This window comes from Salvia hispanica, chromosome 5 (assembly GCF_029641045.1).
Source record: "Salvia hispanica isolate PSC_SH4W2 chromosome 5, Shi_PSC_v1, whole genome shotgun sequence".
Taxonomy (NCBI): domain Eukaryota; kingdom Viridiplantae; phylum Streptophyta; class Magnoliopsida; order Lamiales; family Lamiaceae; genus Salvia; species Salvia hispanica.
Genome location: NC_142696.1, coordinates 34819200 through 34832724, shown reverse-complemented (window position 1 = coordinate 34832724; position 13525 = coordinate 34819200). Strand labels below are relative to the sequence as shown.

At 44.7% G+C, this 13525-nt stretch overlaps 1 protein-coding gene across 1 annotated transcript; it reads right to left on the bottom strand.

Moving 5' to 3' along the window:
• Positions 1-9136: 9136 nt before the first annotated feature.
• On the bottom strand, positions 9137-13266 carry LOC125188639 (phospholipase D alpha 1-like). The gene is made up of 3 exons (XM_048085610.2): positions 12953-13266; positions 9770-11666; positions 9137-9690 (listed from the first exon to the last, which is right to left on the bottom strand). The coding sequence occupies exons 1-3, from the start codon at positions 13043-13045 to the stop codon at positions 9257-9259; spliced, it is 2424 nt and encodes an 807-aa protein (XP_047941567.1). The 5' UTR covers positions 13046-13266; the 3' UTR covers positions 9137-9256.
• Between the last annotated feature and the right edge of the window lie 259 nt (positions 13267-13525).

The following is a 13525-nucleotide window of genomic DNA, read 5'->3' as shown; positions in this document are numbered from 1 at the left end:
AAGAGAAGACCACATTCACGTGCCCTTTTGGTACATATGCATACCGAAGAATGCCATTTGGATTGTGTAATGCACCGGGGACTTTTCAACGATGTATGATGAGCATTTTTTCGGATCTGTTGGAAGTATGCATTGAGATATTCATGGACGATTTCACCGTTTATGGGAACTCATTTGATACTTGTTTAGCCAGCCTTGATCTAGTGTTGCAGAGATGCCAGGAAAAGCATTTAGTGTTGAACTTCGAGAAGTGCCACTTCATGGTGACTGAAGGCATTGTCCTGGGTCACGTGGTTTCTAAGAGGGGTATCCAGGTAGACAAGGCGAAGGTGGATGTGATATCAAAATTACCATACCCCACGAACCAAAAAGAGGTAAGAGGATTCCTAGGCCATGCAGGGTTCTATAGGAGGTTCATAAAGGATTTTGCAAAAATCGCTCAACCACTCACTCGGTTGTTACAAAATGATGTGGAATTCGTCTTTGACGAAGAATGCGAGAGGGCGTTCCAGCTGCTTAAGGACAGGTTAGTATCAGCACCAATAATCAGGGCACCAGACTGGAACCATCCTTTCGAGATAATGTGTGATGCAAGCGATTTCGCTGTGGGAGCCGTCTTAGGACAAAAAATTGATGGAAAAAGCTATGTGATTTTCTATGCTTCCAAAACACTAAATCAAGCTCAGAAGAATTATGACACCACGGAGAAGGAAATGTTAGCCATCGTGTATTCCTTTGAAAAATTCCGACCCTACCTTCTTGGGTCAAGGGTTATAGTCTTCACAGATCACGCAGCGATAAAATACTTACTGGCTAAGAAGGAGTCGAAGCCAAGGTTAATCCGTTGGGTGTTACTTTTACAGGAGTTTGATTGGGAAGTACGAGATAAAAGAGGAACGGAGAATAGGGTAGCAGATCATTTGAGCAGAATCTTCCAAGGAGAAACAGAAGAGGCCATACTTGATGCCTTTCCCGAGTAACATTTGTACCTTTTGGAGAAATTTCCTAGACCACCTGACTGGGAAGCAGTTTTGGCCTTGACCGGTCTAGGGGAATCGGATAAGGGGAAGCGCACGCTGAATGCAGAACCGTGGTTTGCTGATCTAGCCAACTACTTGGTCACGGGAGAGATGCCAATTTCAGAAGAAGTTTCCCGGGCCCAGAGGATGAAGATTAGAAGCGAATCCAAATTTTATTTTTGGGATGATCCTTACCTGTGGAAAATGTGCTCAGATCAAGTGATTAGGCGCTGCATTCCCGAATGGGAACAAAGAGACGTGTTAAATCATTGCCACACGTTAGCATGTGGAGGCCACTTTGGGCCAAGGAAAACAGCGAGGAAGGTTCTCGACAGCGGATTTTATTGGCCAACATTGAATAAGGATGCTTTTGAGTGCTGCCAGTGTTGTGAGAGATGCCAGCAGACGGGGGGATTTCAAGGAGAGATGAGATGCCCCTGATCCCAGTGATCGTGCGTGAAATTTTTGATGTGTGGGGAATGGACTTTATGGGACCGTTTCCGTCATCCTGTGGGAATACTTACATATTTGGTTGCAGTGGATTATGTATCTAAGTGGATAGAAGCTAAGGCCACCACAACTTGCGAATCGAAGGAGGTGGCGAAATTTCTCAAGGATAATATTTTCAATAGATACGGAGTTCCTAGAGCCATCATCTCAGACCAAGGAACACATTTCTGTAATCGCACCATCGAGGCTTTGATGAAAAAATATGATGTACACCATCGAGTGTCAACTCTTTACCATCCTCAGTCTAATGGCCAGGCAGAGATTTCTAATCGCGAGATCAAGGCGATATTGGAGAAAACAGTTAATCCGTCAAGGAAGGACTGGAGCAAAAGACTCGGGGACGCATTGTGGGCCTACAGAACTGCTTTTAAAACGCCTATTGGAATGTCACCTTACAGACTTGTGTTTGGTAAGATGTGTCACTTACCTGTGGGTATTGAACACAAGGCGTACTGGGCAGTGAAAGAAATGAACATGAAGCCGATAGCTTGCGAAGAAGAGAGGAAGTTACAATTGCAAGAGTTGGAGGAACTTCGGCTGGAGTCGTTTGAGTCTGCCATGTGGTACAAAGAAAGAACGAAGTTATGGCATGATAAAAACCTTCGGGTCAAGGAACTTCATGTGGGACAGAAGGTGCTCCTTTTTCAGTCTCGGCTTAAGCTAATGCCAGGGAAACTGAAGAATAAGTGGATCGGCCCATACACCATCGTTGGCATCCGAGCAAATGGAGTAGTGGAGATCCAGGGAAGTACTCCAAACTCTGTTCCTTTCCTTGTAAACGGTCATAGAGTGAAAGTCTATAGGGATAATTCTGAGTTGTGTGTTGTGGACGAGATTCCACTACACACACTCCCTATTATTGCCTAAAGGGACGGGGGTAATTTCCGATGAATTCCTGGGTCAAGGAGTAAGTTAATGATTTTGAAAATTCAAAACTGAACCAGGGAATCTCGGAAATACAACACAGATGTAAATAGTTTAATTGTTTTCCTTTAAAATATATATATATATATATATATATATATATATATTTTCGAAGCACCAGACTCCAAGGGAAATCGATATTTTATGCCCTAACCTCGACCTAGGGGTCTGGAACCTTCATTTTCTTTATTTTGTAGGGCATGGTCGAGGGAATTAGCCAGGAGGAGAATCTGAAGGAAGGAGTCAAGGAGGGAAAAGATATTTCGAATTTCAAATTCTGGCCGATAATTATGGGAGACGTACGGTTGCTTACATCACGCCTGCAACCGCACCATCTTTTCACCAGAAAAACAACCGTCGTCCTTCTCTCTCCAGTCATTCCTAATTAGACAAAATTTTTGATTGGTCTTCCTTCTCTCTTAATTCATTTTCTCTCTCTAAAAACAGACGAAACCCTAACCAAAAATTGCCCAGTTTTTTTCATTTTTTTTTTCAGATCTACACCGATGGACTCTACCAAGGGCACTGAGTATGACCCAACCTTGTTGGCCGAACTGACGCAGAAGGTGGGAAGTATAGAGAAAGCAAAGGAGGTGTATGCCCTATTCGCCGCCAGTCTAATGCCGTCTGCGCCGACTGCACCGTCACTGACGATTCCTGCAGATTCGGCTGCGAAATCGGCGAATCTCTCTGAAGAAGGATCGCGAGTCGCTACACCACCGCATGCAGAAACCGCTTCGCAAGAGGCGGAAGAAGAGGAGGCATTACACAAACAGTCGGAGGATGGTGAACCGACTCATGACGAGACCTTGGTGGAGACAGAAGGGAAAGGAACTGAGAGCCCTAATCTTGAGGGTAGGGAAATGTGTGAGGGGGAAACCCCTATTTCTGTTGAAGTTCGTGAGGGGGAAACCCCTTTGTTTGAGAAGACTGCTGAGGGGGAAACCCCTATGTTTGAAAAGACTACTGAGGGGGAAACCCCTACTTTGGAGAGAATCGCTGAGGGGGAAACCCCTATTCTGGAGACGGGGGATGGAACCCCGGTTGATTTCAGGGGTGCAACCCCTGAGTTCGTGGAGGAGGGGGCAACCCCAGGAGATGTCAGGGGGGAGAACCCCATTTATATCGAGGGGGCAACCCCAATGTTGGTTGGAGAGGGGGAAACCCCAGAAAAGCTTTTGGCGGAGTCAGATCTACATTCAACTGAAGTACCGGAGCCCGAAGAAGGGCTGAAACTGATCGTGGACCTGGTTGATGACCAGGAAGAAAGTGAGCCCAAGGTTGATGAGAGGGAAGAAAGGAGGCGCACCAGGAGAAGCCTCCTTGATGAAGTCGATGACTTAGTGCCTGACGCAACAGAGGCAGAGGCGCGCTTGGCCAAGGAAAAGGCAAGAAAAGGGAAGGCACCGGCGACTACATCCACCCGGTCCAGGAAAGCTCCCTCTGTCCAGGAGGTCGAGGAGACCCTTTCCCCTGTGACCGAGGAAACCTCTATCGAGGAGCACGACGAGCCCATCCCTGAGCCCAGCTATAACTCTGAGGAGGCTGAAGAAGAGCCGATTCTAGGACGCCCGGTAATTTGGCTGACTAAAAGTTTGCTAGAGGAGATGAGGCGGTTCGACGATCAAAAGAGGATCGTGGTATACAAAGAGAGGTGTAGCGCCGGGAAGATGGATAAGTCAGGAAAGCAGTACAGCTCAAGGGAGCTCAAAATGATCGCATGTGACAAAGAATTCCGCGCCTGTATCCGAGCGATAGGGTTCGAGTGGCTGTTGCAGCACAGCCAGGAGAGGGTACCAGTGGATTTAGCAAGGGAGTTCTTCTCCACTTTTCGGTTGAAGAATACCACTGACCTGGACGCGGATTCTATCACATTCAGACTTTTTAATCAGGAGTACGAGTTGAGCATTAGGGAGTGTTCTTTGCGGATGGGGTTGTTCACCCAGGCAGAAGATGAAGAGGGGGCGTGGAATGACAGGATGGTCGGGATGCCAAAGAACACGTCTGATTTCAAAGTACAGACAGCATGGGAACTGGTCACGCACCCTAAATCAGGGGCGTTTAAATCCAGCTACTCCATAGCCTCCCACATCGAAGACCGGGTCCTCGGATACTGGTTGGCGCAGTGCGAATTCAGCTCTCACTACTACCGATCTCTACTTCACATGGTGCATGGCGAAGGGTATTAAGGTACACCTCGGATACTGGTTGGCGCAGGCGTGCCACCAAATGACGAGCAACCCGGGGCGTCATATGTACACCTGCCACCTCATCGGCTCTTACCTCCAGAGAAATATAGACATGAGAATTGCCAAGGCCGCTCCGCTAGTAGTCATGTGCGAACCCCCAGAGGTGTTTAGTGTTGATTATTTCTTCAACAAGGGGTTGCTGCAGACTCAAGGCACCAGGACTCTCTTCTATTCGTTGGGAGACAAGGTGAAGGCAGAGCAGGAGGAAGCCGAGGAAGCCATGCCGAGTGAAGAGGTTGAAGAGCTGCGCAAGGAAGTCCAGGACGTGAAAAAGGAGATGCAGATGATGAGGAGAGAAATGATAAAGGAGCTCGGTGGGATAAGGAAGGAATTGATGGGAAATCGTGAGGAAGTACAGACCCTGAGGGGAAATATTGCTGATTTGGCGGAGAAGTGTGCCAAACAGAATGATAGGATGACGGAAGCGGTGGAGCTTTCAATGAAAATGTTGAAGTGGATGCAGCAGACGCTCCCCTTGATCCAGTCGAGGACAACTCCTGGGTCTAGCAGTGAAGTCAGGCAGCCCACTCAGAGCAGTCCCTTCGTCAAGCGACCACAGCAGTCGCTCCAGTTGATCTCCCCGACCATTCCCGTGCAAGTTCCAGCCCCACCAAAATCAAAATCTAAACAAACAACACAGGAGGAAGAAGAGCTGGAGCAGCCAGCCAAGAAAAAAGTGAAAGTGACCCCACCCGGAATCCCACCCCAGTCTGGCTCTCGAGGGAGCCAGCCCCAGAAATGACCAATCATCTCTTGACCAAGTAACTTTTAATATGCCGTAATTTTCGTTTTTTTTTTTCATTTATCTGTTATATATGTGTTTAATATTTGTTATATCTTCTCCCACTTAGCCCACTGCGTGGTCTAAGTGTGAGAAGTTTGTGTTTTCTGTTGTTGTGTTTGTTTTCCTATGTTTCCTGTGTTTCTTCTCCCACTTAGCCCATTGCTTGGTCTAAGTGTGAGAAGTTTTATTATTTTGTTTGATTATTTTGCATTGATCTCTCTGTTCCCCCTTCACGACGATGGCTTAGGGACAAGCTTGAGTGAAGTGGGAGGGGGAGAGGAGTCAATGCATTACCCGTATTGCATATTAAGAGTCTGTTAGTCTTAAGTGTTGTCATATGAGCCAGTGGATATAATACGGCATGCTCCCCTTAGTGAAAGTAATTGAAGATAGGAGGCATTTCAACTTAGAAGCTTTTTCCTTAAATAAGCCTAGTTAATTTGAGTGAAGCAAGAACGACGGAGAATGCCTCTACTTACTTAGTTGTGAAGCCCTACTATATAGTGAGTTATAGACCTCAGATAACTTTGAGCTAACACATGTTTAAGGGCCACCACTGAATGCTTAGGGAGAAGAGCTATGAAGGAGAAAAAAATTGGGAAATGGGTTATGAAGGTATAAGCTGGACGAAGTCCAGGGAAAGGCGTTATAAGCTGGACGAAGTCCAGAAGAAAGGAGAAATGGAGGAATAAGCTGGACAAAGCAAAATTAAAAAAAAAAAAAAAAAAAAAAAGAGAAGAGAAAAAAAAAATAGAAAAGAGGAGGAATAAGCTGGACGAAGTCCAGGGTGGGAAAATGGTCTAAAAACAGGAATGATAATAGCCTGACCCAGGAAGGAGAAACTCTCATAACCTAACGCTTCAGTGGTGTAGCATTAACTTAAGAGAGAATCGATCCTAACATCCCTGGTGAGGATTGAGTGATTGAGTGAACCCAACAATTGGGTAAGTAGAAAGCTATCTTGACAAGCTGACAGATTGGCTAGGTAAAGGAAGGGAAAGGGCCTATTTGGAGTAGTGCAAACTATTGGATTGACCTTAATCTTGTGGGGACAGATGCCTAAAATTGAAACTAGCTCATGTATATGTGTTTTACGTGTTTGTATGATTTTCATATATTTCTTAGTTTTTTTTGTGTCTAGGTCTAGGAGTCGGTCAAGAGATAACCTTGCTTGAAATTTGCCTTATTATTTTTCTTTTTTTGTCTTTATACTTGAGGACAAGTATGGTTTAAGTGTGAGCAGTTTGATAAGGCTAATTTCATGCATCGGTAATGTGCGAAAAATGTTATAATTTGCTGGGTCTAACACGTTTCCTAAGCCAGGTGTGTGAAGAAAATCGCTAGATCAAGGAAGTAATGAAGGAGATGGTCTAGCGAGGGAAAGGAACGAAGTGAGCAGGATTTACAAGGAAAATTGGCGTGACAGAGGAGTGTACAGCTGAGGGCAACAAAGTCTTATCTATACCTCGCTGGGCCCACTCAAACGCCTATATATATAGAAGAGCATGCAACGCAAAGGGGATAGTTTTTTTTTACTCTTCTTAGCTCACACACTTTACATACACTTGGGAATGGATCTGGGGTAGTCGTGATCGGCTGGGTACTTTTTAGAAAATCTCGTGTTTGGCAACACCGTCCGAGTGAGGGCGAAGAGACAATTACCTTTAATTTCAGTTGTTTTGCTTGTTTTCACCGTCGAACTTCACTTTTGGGAGTCGAACTTGATGATGATGATGCTTAATTGTTTTACCATTCGTGGATCTGCGTTTAGTGGTTAAATTTCAAGTCATTTTGCATAGATCTCTCTGCTGTTAGCTTATTTCTTCAATTGTTATGTCGATCTCTGTTTATGTTGATGTTGAGGTGTTTGATGTGGAATTTGGTGACAGATCTGTGGTTGTTTGAGTATTCGGAGTTCTTTTTTTTTTTTAAATCTGACGTGATGGAGAGTTTCTGCTGTTTGGAGTTCATGTCGGACGCTTGGATCCGGAGTGAATTTAGCGTCTGAGGTTGTATTCGACGTGTGGAAAGATAGTAGTTCGATAGATCTTGTTTTTTTCTTCTTGGTTTCTATTTTACTTCGTCTAGGGTATGCAGATCTGTTAAGTTCTTCGTTATTATGCATAAATTTGATTTCAAGTCACTAGCTCTGTTTTTTTTATTTTGCTCATGCTGCTTTTCTTAAGAAGTTTTACACAATTTTGGTTGTAGAAGACGATGTCATTGTCAGTCGGTACAAGAGTTAGTTATTCTGCCAACTTTTTAGTCGTACCTTACTTTTTCAGATATGGTCCCCACAGTAGGTTTATTTCTTAGGTCTAGCTGTTAGTTTAAGAATATTTTAAAAGTTCCCAAGTCAAGTTAATTTTGATTTTCCTCAACCCAAGAAAATGCGTGGCAGCAGCCAACACCAAAAACACTCCCAAATCCTTGAACATGAGTAATACGCATCCTTCCATGTGGGATCGATCCCTACTTCCCTATACTAGGTTTAGTAAAGTGGTTGAGGGTTTTTTAAAGAAAAAGTGCTCTGTGTGTCCGACGACCGGGATTCCTCGCGACCCACGAGTTCCTAGACCGAGTGATCTGGTGGACTTGCTGGATCTAGGGAAACTGCTATTTCCTATTTGAACGCGTAGAGACCACAGACAAAACCAACCTTTCAGCCACCCTCCTAAAACCGATTATTGACAGAAGATCTTATGAGACCTATACTTGTATTAAATAATTCAATTCTCTCTATATACCAATTAATATGAGATAATTATATTTTTATTTTTAGTTTCAATTGCCCATCATTATTACTAGAAAATGAATGTTATTTGTTCCATACATATTACACATTTTTCAAGAGAGAAATTTGTATCAACCGCATTATCAGAGCATCCACAATGGCGACTAGCCCACCAGCTAGCCGATTCGCGTCGCTAGCCGGTCGGCTAGCCGAACCATTGCGATCGGCCAGCCGAAAATCGGCGTGGGCTAGCCGATTTGATGGCGCTGGCCGCCATTGTGGCGTGCCGATCGGCCAGCGATCGGCTAGCGCTATTTTTTATTTTTTTTTAATTTTTGAAAAACTATATAAACGCAATTTTCTCTCTCACTAAATTTCTGTACAAGAGCAACATCTAGCGATGGACAACAACAACTAGGCCTAATACAAAATTAAGACCTAAAACAGAAACATGTCATAGCGTCGGGTGGGGCGGCAAACTATAACAGATTCAAGACATACTAACATTTTTTAATGTATTTTTTTAATAAATTAGTGAGGAGTAGAGTGGGGCGGTGGCTCGTGTGTGGAAGCCCGGATTTTTTTTTATTATGTAATTTTTTTGATTTTTAGTTAATGTACTTTTTTTTATTTAAATAAAATTAACGAATTTTTCCCGTATATGTGTCGTAAATTTAATTCCGTATTTTGTGTCTAATTCCGTAAATGTAGTTGTTTTTGAATTATTTTTATTGCGGCTGGCCTATGGCGGGCCTAAATCTGATGTGGCAGATGGATTTTTAGTGCTGCTGACGTGGCAGGGAGAGAGAGTAGCTGGTCAATGACTGACCTATTTCTAGTGTGGACAGTCTTAATTGAAGTAATCCCAAGTGCACATCAATTTGAATGCAAGAAACCATACATCGAAGACTTGACATGCACCCAAAACACTGGCATTAATCAATCAAGGTTCATACAACAGATCAACCGCAACTGATTTATTATAGTTGAAGATAGATGGATGATTTCTTATTAAAGACACGCAAATAAAGCTAAATCAAGTAGTAAGAATAGGAGGGATATAAGCAGCCTTGGTGCCAAGAACTCGAGCATTGGTATCGGGAAAATTCTCCATCCCCGGCAGCTGCGTTACCGTCCCGTCCTCCGCCACCTCGACCGGATAGTTGAGCAGGTGGGCCGGAAGGTCCCTCTCCAACCCCTCCCGCGTGTATTCATCCCAATTCTGCCTCGCAATCCCGTTCACTTTCTGAATACACTCGAGACTCTCCGGATAGCTAAACGAGTTGTCGAGCATCCCCATGTGCTCGTACCACAGCGCCATCCGGAAGCCATGCACCTGCCCTCTCGCCGGCTGCTCCCCTGACAGATGGTAAGGCTGGTACGCCCCCATCGCGATCTCCGAGTCCCTCGACCCCGCCATCGACCTCTCGTTGATGTTGGCCGATCCAACGATGATGTACTCGTCGTCCACTGCACATCATGTTGACTACGTATGAGTTTGTTCTGCGTTTATTTGCTATGAATATTTTAATTTAATTTATTAACGTACCGATCATCATCTTGGAGTGGACGTAGATCATGGTCCTCCTGTTCGCCTGAGCTCTGCCGTAGTCTGAGTTGGGGTCAGGTTTTTCAGCAGGCTCGTACTCCCCGGGCTTCTTGACCTCCCTGTTGCCGAGGCAGAAGAAGGTCAAGTAGTCCCTGGGGTTGGCCACGATTCCTTTGGCCCGGAGGGTTTCGATGATGTCAGTGTACATCATCTGCATCGTCCTCCTCTGCCAGTCGAGTATCGCCTGAACGGACTGGCTTTCAGGGAATCCCTCCGGCCACATAGGGAGAACCACGTAGACTCGGAAGGGCTCCCCTCTCTCGATCTTCGATGCGATTTTGAGCGAGATCTCCCTCGGGATCACGTGCAGTGCTTCAATATCCGCGTCGTTTATGTCCTTGGAGTTCCACGCGAAGGAGCTGCCTAGGAAGTACTGATTCTCGATGTAGAGGAACCTGTTCGCCCTGCGAATAGCGTGGATGTAGGCGTCCTGTATGCTCCGGTCGATGATGTTGTCTTTCCCGCTCACGAGGCCGACCTTGGCCGCCTCCTCGGGTTTGTCCGGGAAGCCAAAGGCTGCTCCTCCGTCAATGGAACGGAAGACCTGCACGTTCCACGTCTCCGGATCATCAGGGAATGTCACCGGAGACGGTGGGATTATGATGCTCCGGAGCTCATTCATCTCGAGGAGCAAGTCCTTCTCTCCCTGTTTCCTCCACCTCTGCTCGAAATTAAACAGGACATCCCACGCGGCGGGGCCTTCCAGCTTGCAATGTATGTCGTGCCACGGCTCCCTCGGCCCGCCTTTCGTGATGGTGGCGCCCTCGATGTTCCCCTGATGGAAATCGTCGTGGTGGGAGGTGGCCAGCGTCCGGAAAAGCGGGTGAAACTGCGTGTCGTAACGCCCATCGCAGAGATCGATCCCGCCCACGAAGCTCACGATCCTCCTCATCTGGTCACCGCTGCCAGGCATGGCGGCGTCCACCACCACCGACTTCTGATGGTGCGTGAACATCGTCCCGATGGCGATGTTCTGCACCAAGGTCGCCCCATCGTCCGGGTTGCGCCCGCAGAGCACGCAGTGCACCTCAGTCCCGTTGAAGTAGTTGAACGTCTCCTCGTCGTGCGTGACCATCAATCCGTCCGTCTTCAGGAAGCCAACGGAGGTCCGGTCGTCCCACACCAGCATGAGGACGCGGACGCCCTCGTTGGCCTTCCTGAGAAGGAGCTCCCCAAGGGTGGCGTCCCCGCCAGCCTTGGGGCGCCGCGTGTCCCTCACAAGAGTGATCTCCGTGTAAACAGACCACCCCGTGATGTATATGAAGTGCTTGGCGTCGTTTATGGCGTCGAAGATGTCCTCCCAGCAGCGGTGAGGCTCGTAGAATTTGCCCCCGGAGAGGGGTATCCGGGGGATGAATTCATCGGGGACGTGGGCGTCCTGGTACAGCGTGACCTTACACTCCTTCCTCTGCGGGAAGAAAGTGTAAGGCACCCCCGGGAAGTTGGGGGTCTTGAGGCCGCGAGCGTAGAAGCGCTCGCGGCTGACGTCAAAGTAGTGGAGCTTGACGTGGATCTTGGAATTGCCATCGATGGGCTTGCGGTTGGTGTCGAGGATCTCGAGCCAGGTGTCGATCTCGTCGCCTTTGAGGAGGTCGGAGACGGGTAAGTAGGCGCGGCCGATGAGCTCGGCGCCAACGGGCTTGCTGAGCTTGACGCTGACGACGACCTCGGAGGCCATGTGGGCGCAGTAGATGTGGAAGGACTCGTACCATCTGGGGTTTGCAGTTTGGTCGAGCTTACGGGTTCGGCCGACGCGGGCTCGTTCGAGGTCGATGGTCGCGTACATCTTCGAGGAGGTATCGCCGAACCCCAGCACGTTCTCCACGCCTTCTACTGCCTGCATTTTGCACACATGTATTATCACTATGTTCATCGTCTTCCAATAAATTGGGTCTCATTAGTGAACCGAAATCATTCAAATTTCCCGCAATGCATTCAAATGGTGGTGTAATATTTTTCAAGAGTTTGAGTGTTGAAAGATGGATGAAGTATTATTATGTTTTTTCTATATATAATTTGTAATATTTCTATAATAGTTATAGTATTAATAAGCGTTAAATCATAGTACTATCATTTTTATTAAACTTTCAAGTAAAGAAGGTGTCATTCTTATCTAATAAACCAATGCTATTCAAATCGTTCATTAAGATGAAACAAAAATACGTGCACACACTAGTATAACATTCATTTCCAACGTAATTTATAAACCTACCAATTACTACTAATAAACTCGATTCATTACCCTATCAAGCTTAGCTGAACATATTTTTATCAAATCGAGCCTATTTTTGCAGTAGATTGATTTATTTAGTCTTATATGTTAGCTTAAGGATATTAAAAAATAAGAAGGCCAATAGAAATAATGCACGAGAATGATATTTTAAGCTTGAAAGCCAATCAGTCAACATCAACGGCTCCTTATTTTAATAACTTCATGATGGCTTCTATCAACTGGTCATCATTCTTTATTGTTTATCAACGTTCTACGACAGTAATTAAGTATTCATGGTAAGGTTTTGGTGTGAAGTCAATTTTTTTTCTTTAAAACAGTACTATTAGTACCGTTTGTAATTAAGTTCCATACACCTCAAAATAAATCACAATTGATATTTGTGTCGTTTTAATTATTACTATTACACGTATTTATACAGATCTAGAAGTAAACCATCGCTTTCACCAAAAATTAGATGTGGCAACGGATTGATATTAAAATAGTTGAATGCAAAATTAGTTGTAACACGACCACAGAAAATAATAGTATGACACGATTCGAAAGAGAGAACCACATACAAGCGTCAAATCTTGATTTCAGCTTAATATATTAAAAAAATGACAAATATCCAATCCCGATCAGGAATCTTGGTCTCGGCCACATATTTAAAAAATCTTCAAATGTTGCGCTTTGCGATAAAAAGGGTAAATTGGATTAATGTACTTTTAAAGTCAAAGTTAAATAATACTTGCACAGAAAAAGTAAAAAGTTGAGGAACATAAAATAATTTAGAATAAACATGGATTTATGAAAGTAATTTTGTAAAAATAAGATGACTGGCTTCGATAATCACGATTAATAAAATAGAAGAAGAAGAAGAAAAAAAAAGTGGAAAAACAAGAGCGAATTACCTTACGGAAAAACAAGCCGACGGCACCAATGTGCAATTTGTCGACCTCATAAACAGTGGCGTGAAGATCTCCATGGAGTAGCATCTGCGCCATCTCTCTTCTCTTCTCTTCTCTTCTTCTTAGTTAATTTGTGTTTCTTCTCAAGCTTGGAGATTTCGCATGTGGTTTATATTGAAGATAAGGACGCAGGAAACGAGGAACCCAGTACACAATTAATTCAATTATTTAGAGAGAGAGAGATTGTGTGTGAAAGGGGAAAGAGGAAAGAGGAAAGAGGTATTAAGTTCAACAAACTGATCTCGTTTATGTATACTCCTATATGTATTTTTGATTGGGTAATAGTACTGACAAACAAAAAAATGGGAGGGACTACTAATCACATTTCTTTTTTCCATTTCTTTGAAACAATAAATACATCTTTGAATATTATTAATCACATTTCTTATCTTTTTTTATTTTATTCTTGAAAGCATACTTAAATTAAATTTAATGATGTTGAAAAAATTCAAATCTAATCTAATACTCCTTCCATTCCATAGTAATAGAGTCATTTTGCTATTTTAGTACGCTCCA

Coding starts and splice junctions, on each gene's coding strand:
- LOC125188639 (XM_048085610.2), bottom strand. CDS start 13,045: ATGGCGCAGATGCTACTCCATGGAGATCTTCACGCCACTGTTTATGAG. Junction 11,667..12,952: donor TCGGCTTGTTTTTCCGTAAG/GTAATTCGCTCT, acceptor TGCAAAATGCAG/GCAGTAGAAGGCGTGGAGAA. Junction 9,691..9,769: donor CCACTCCAAGATGATGATCG/GTACGTTAATAA, acceptor CATGATGTGCAG/TGGACGACGAGTACATCATC.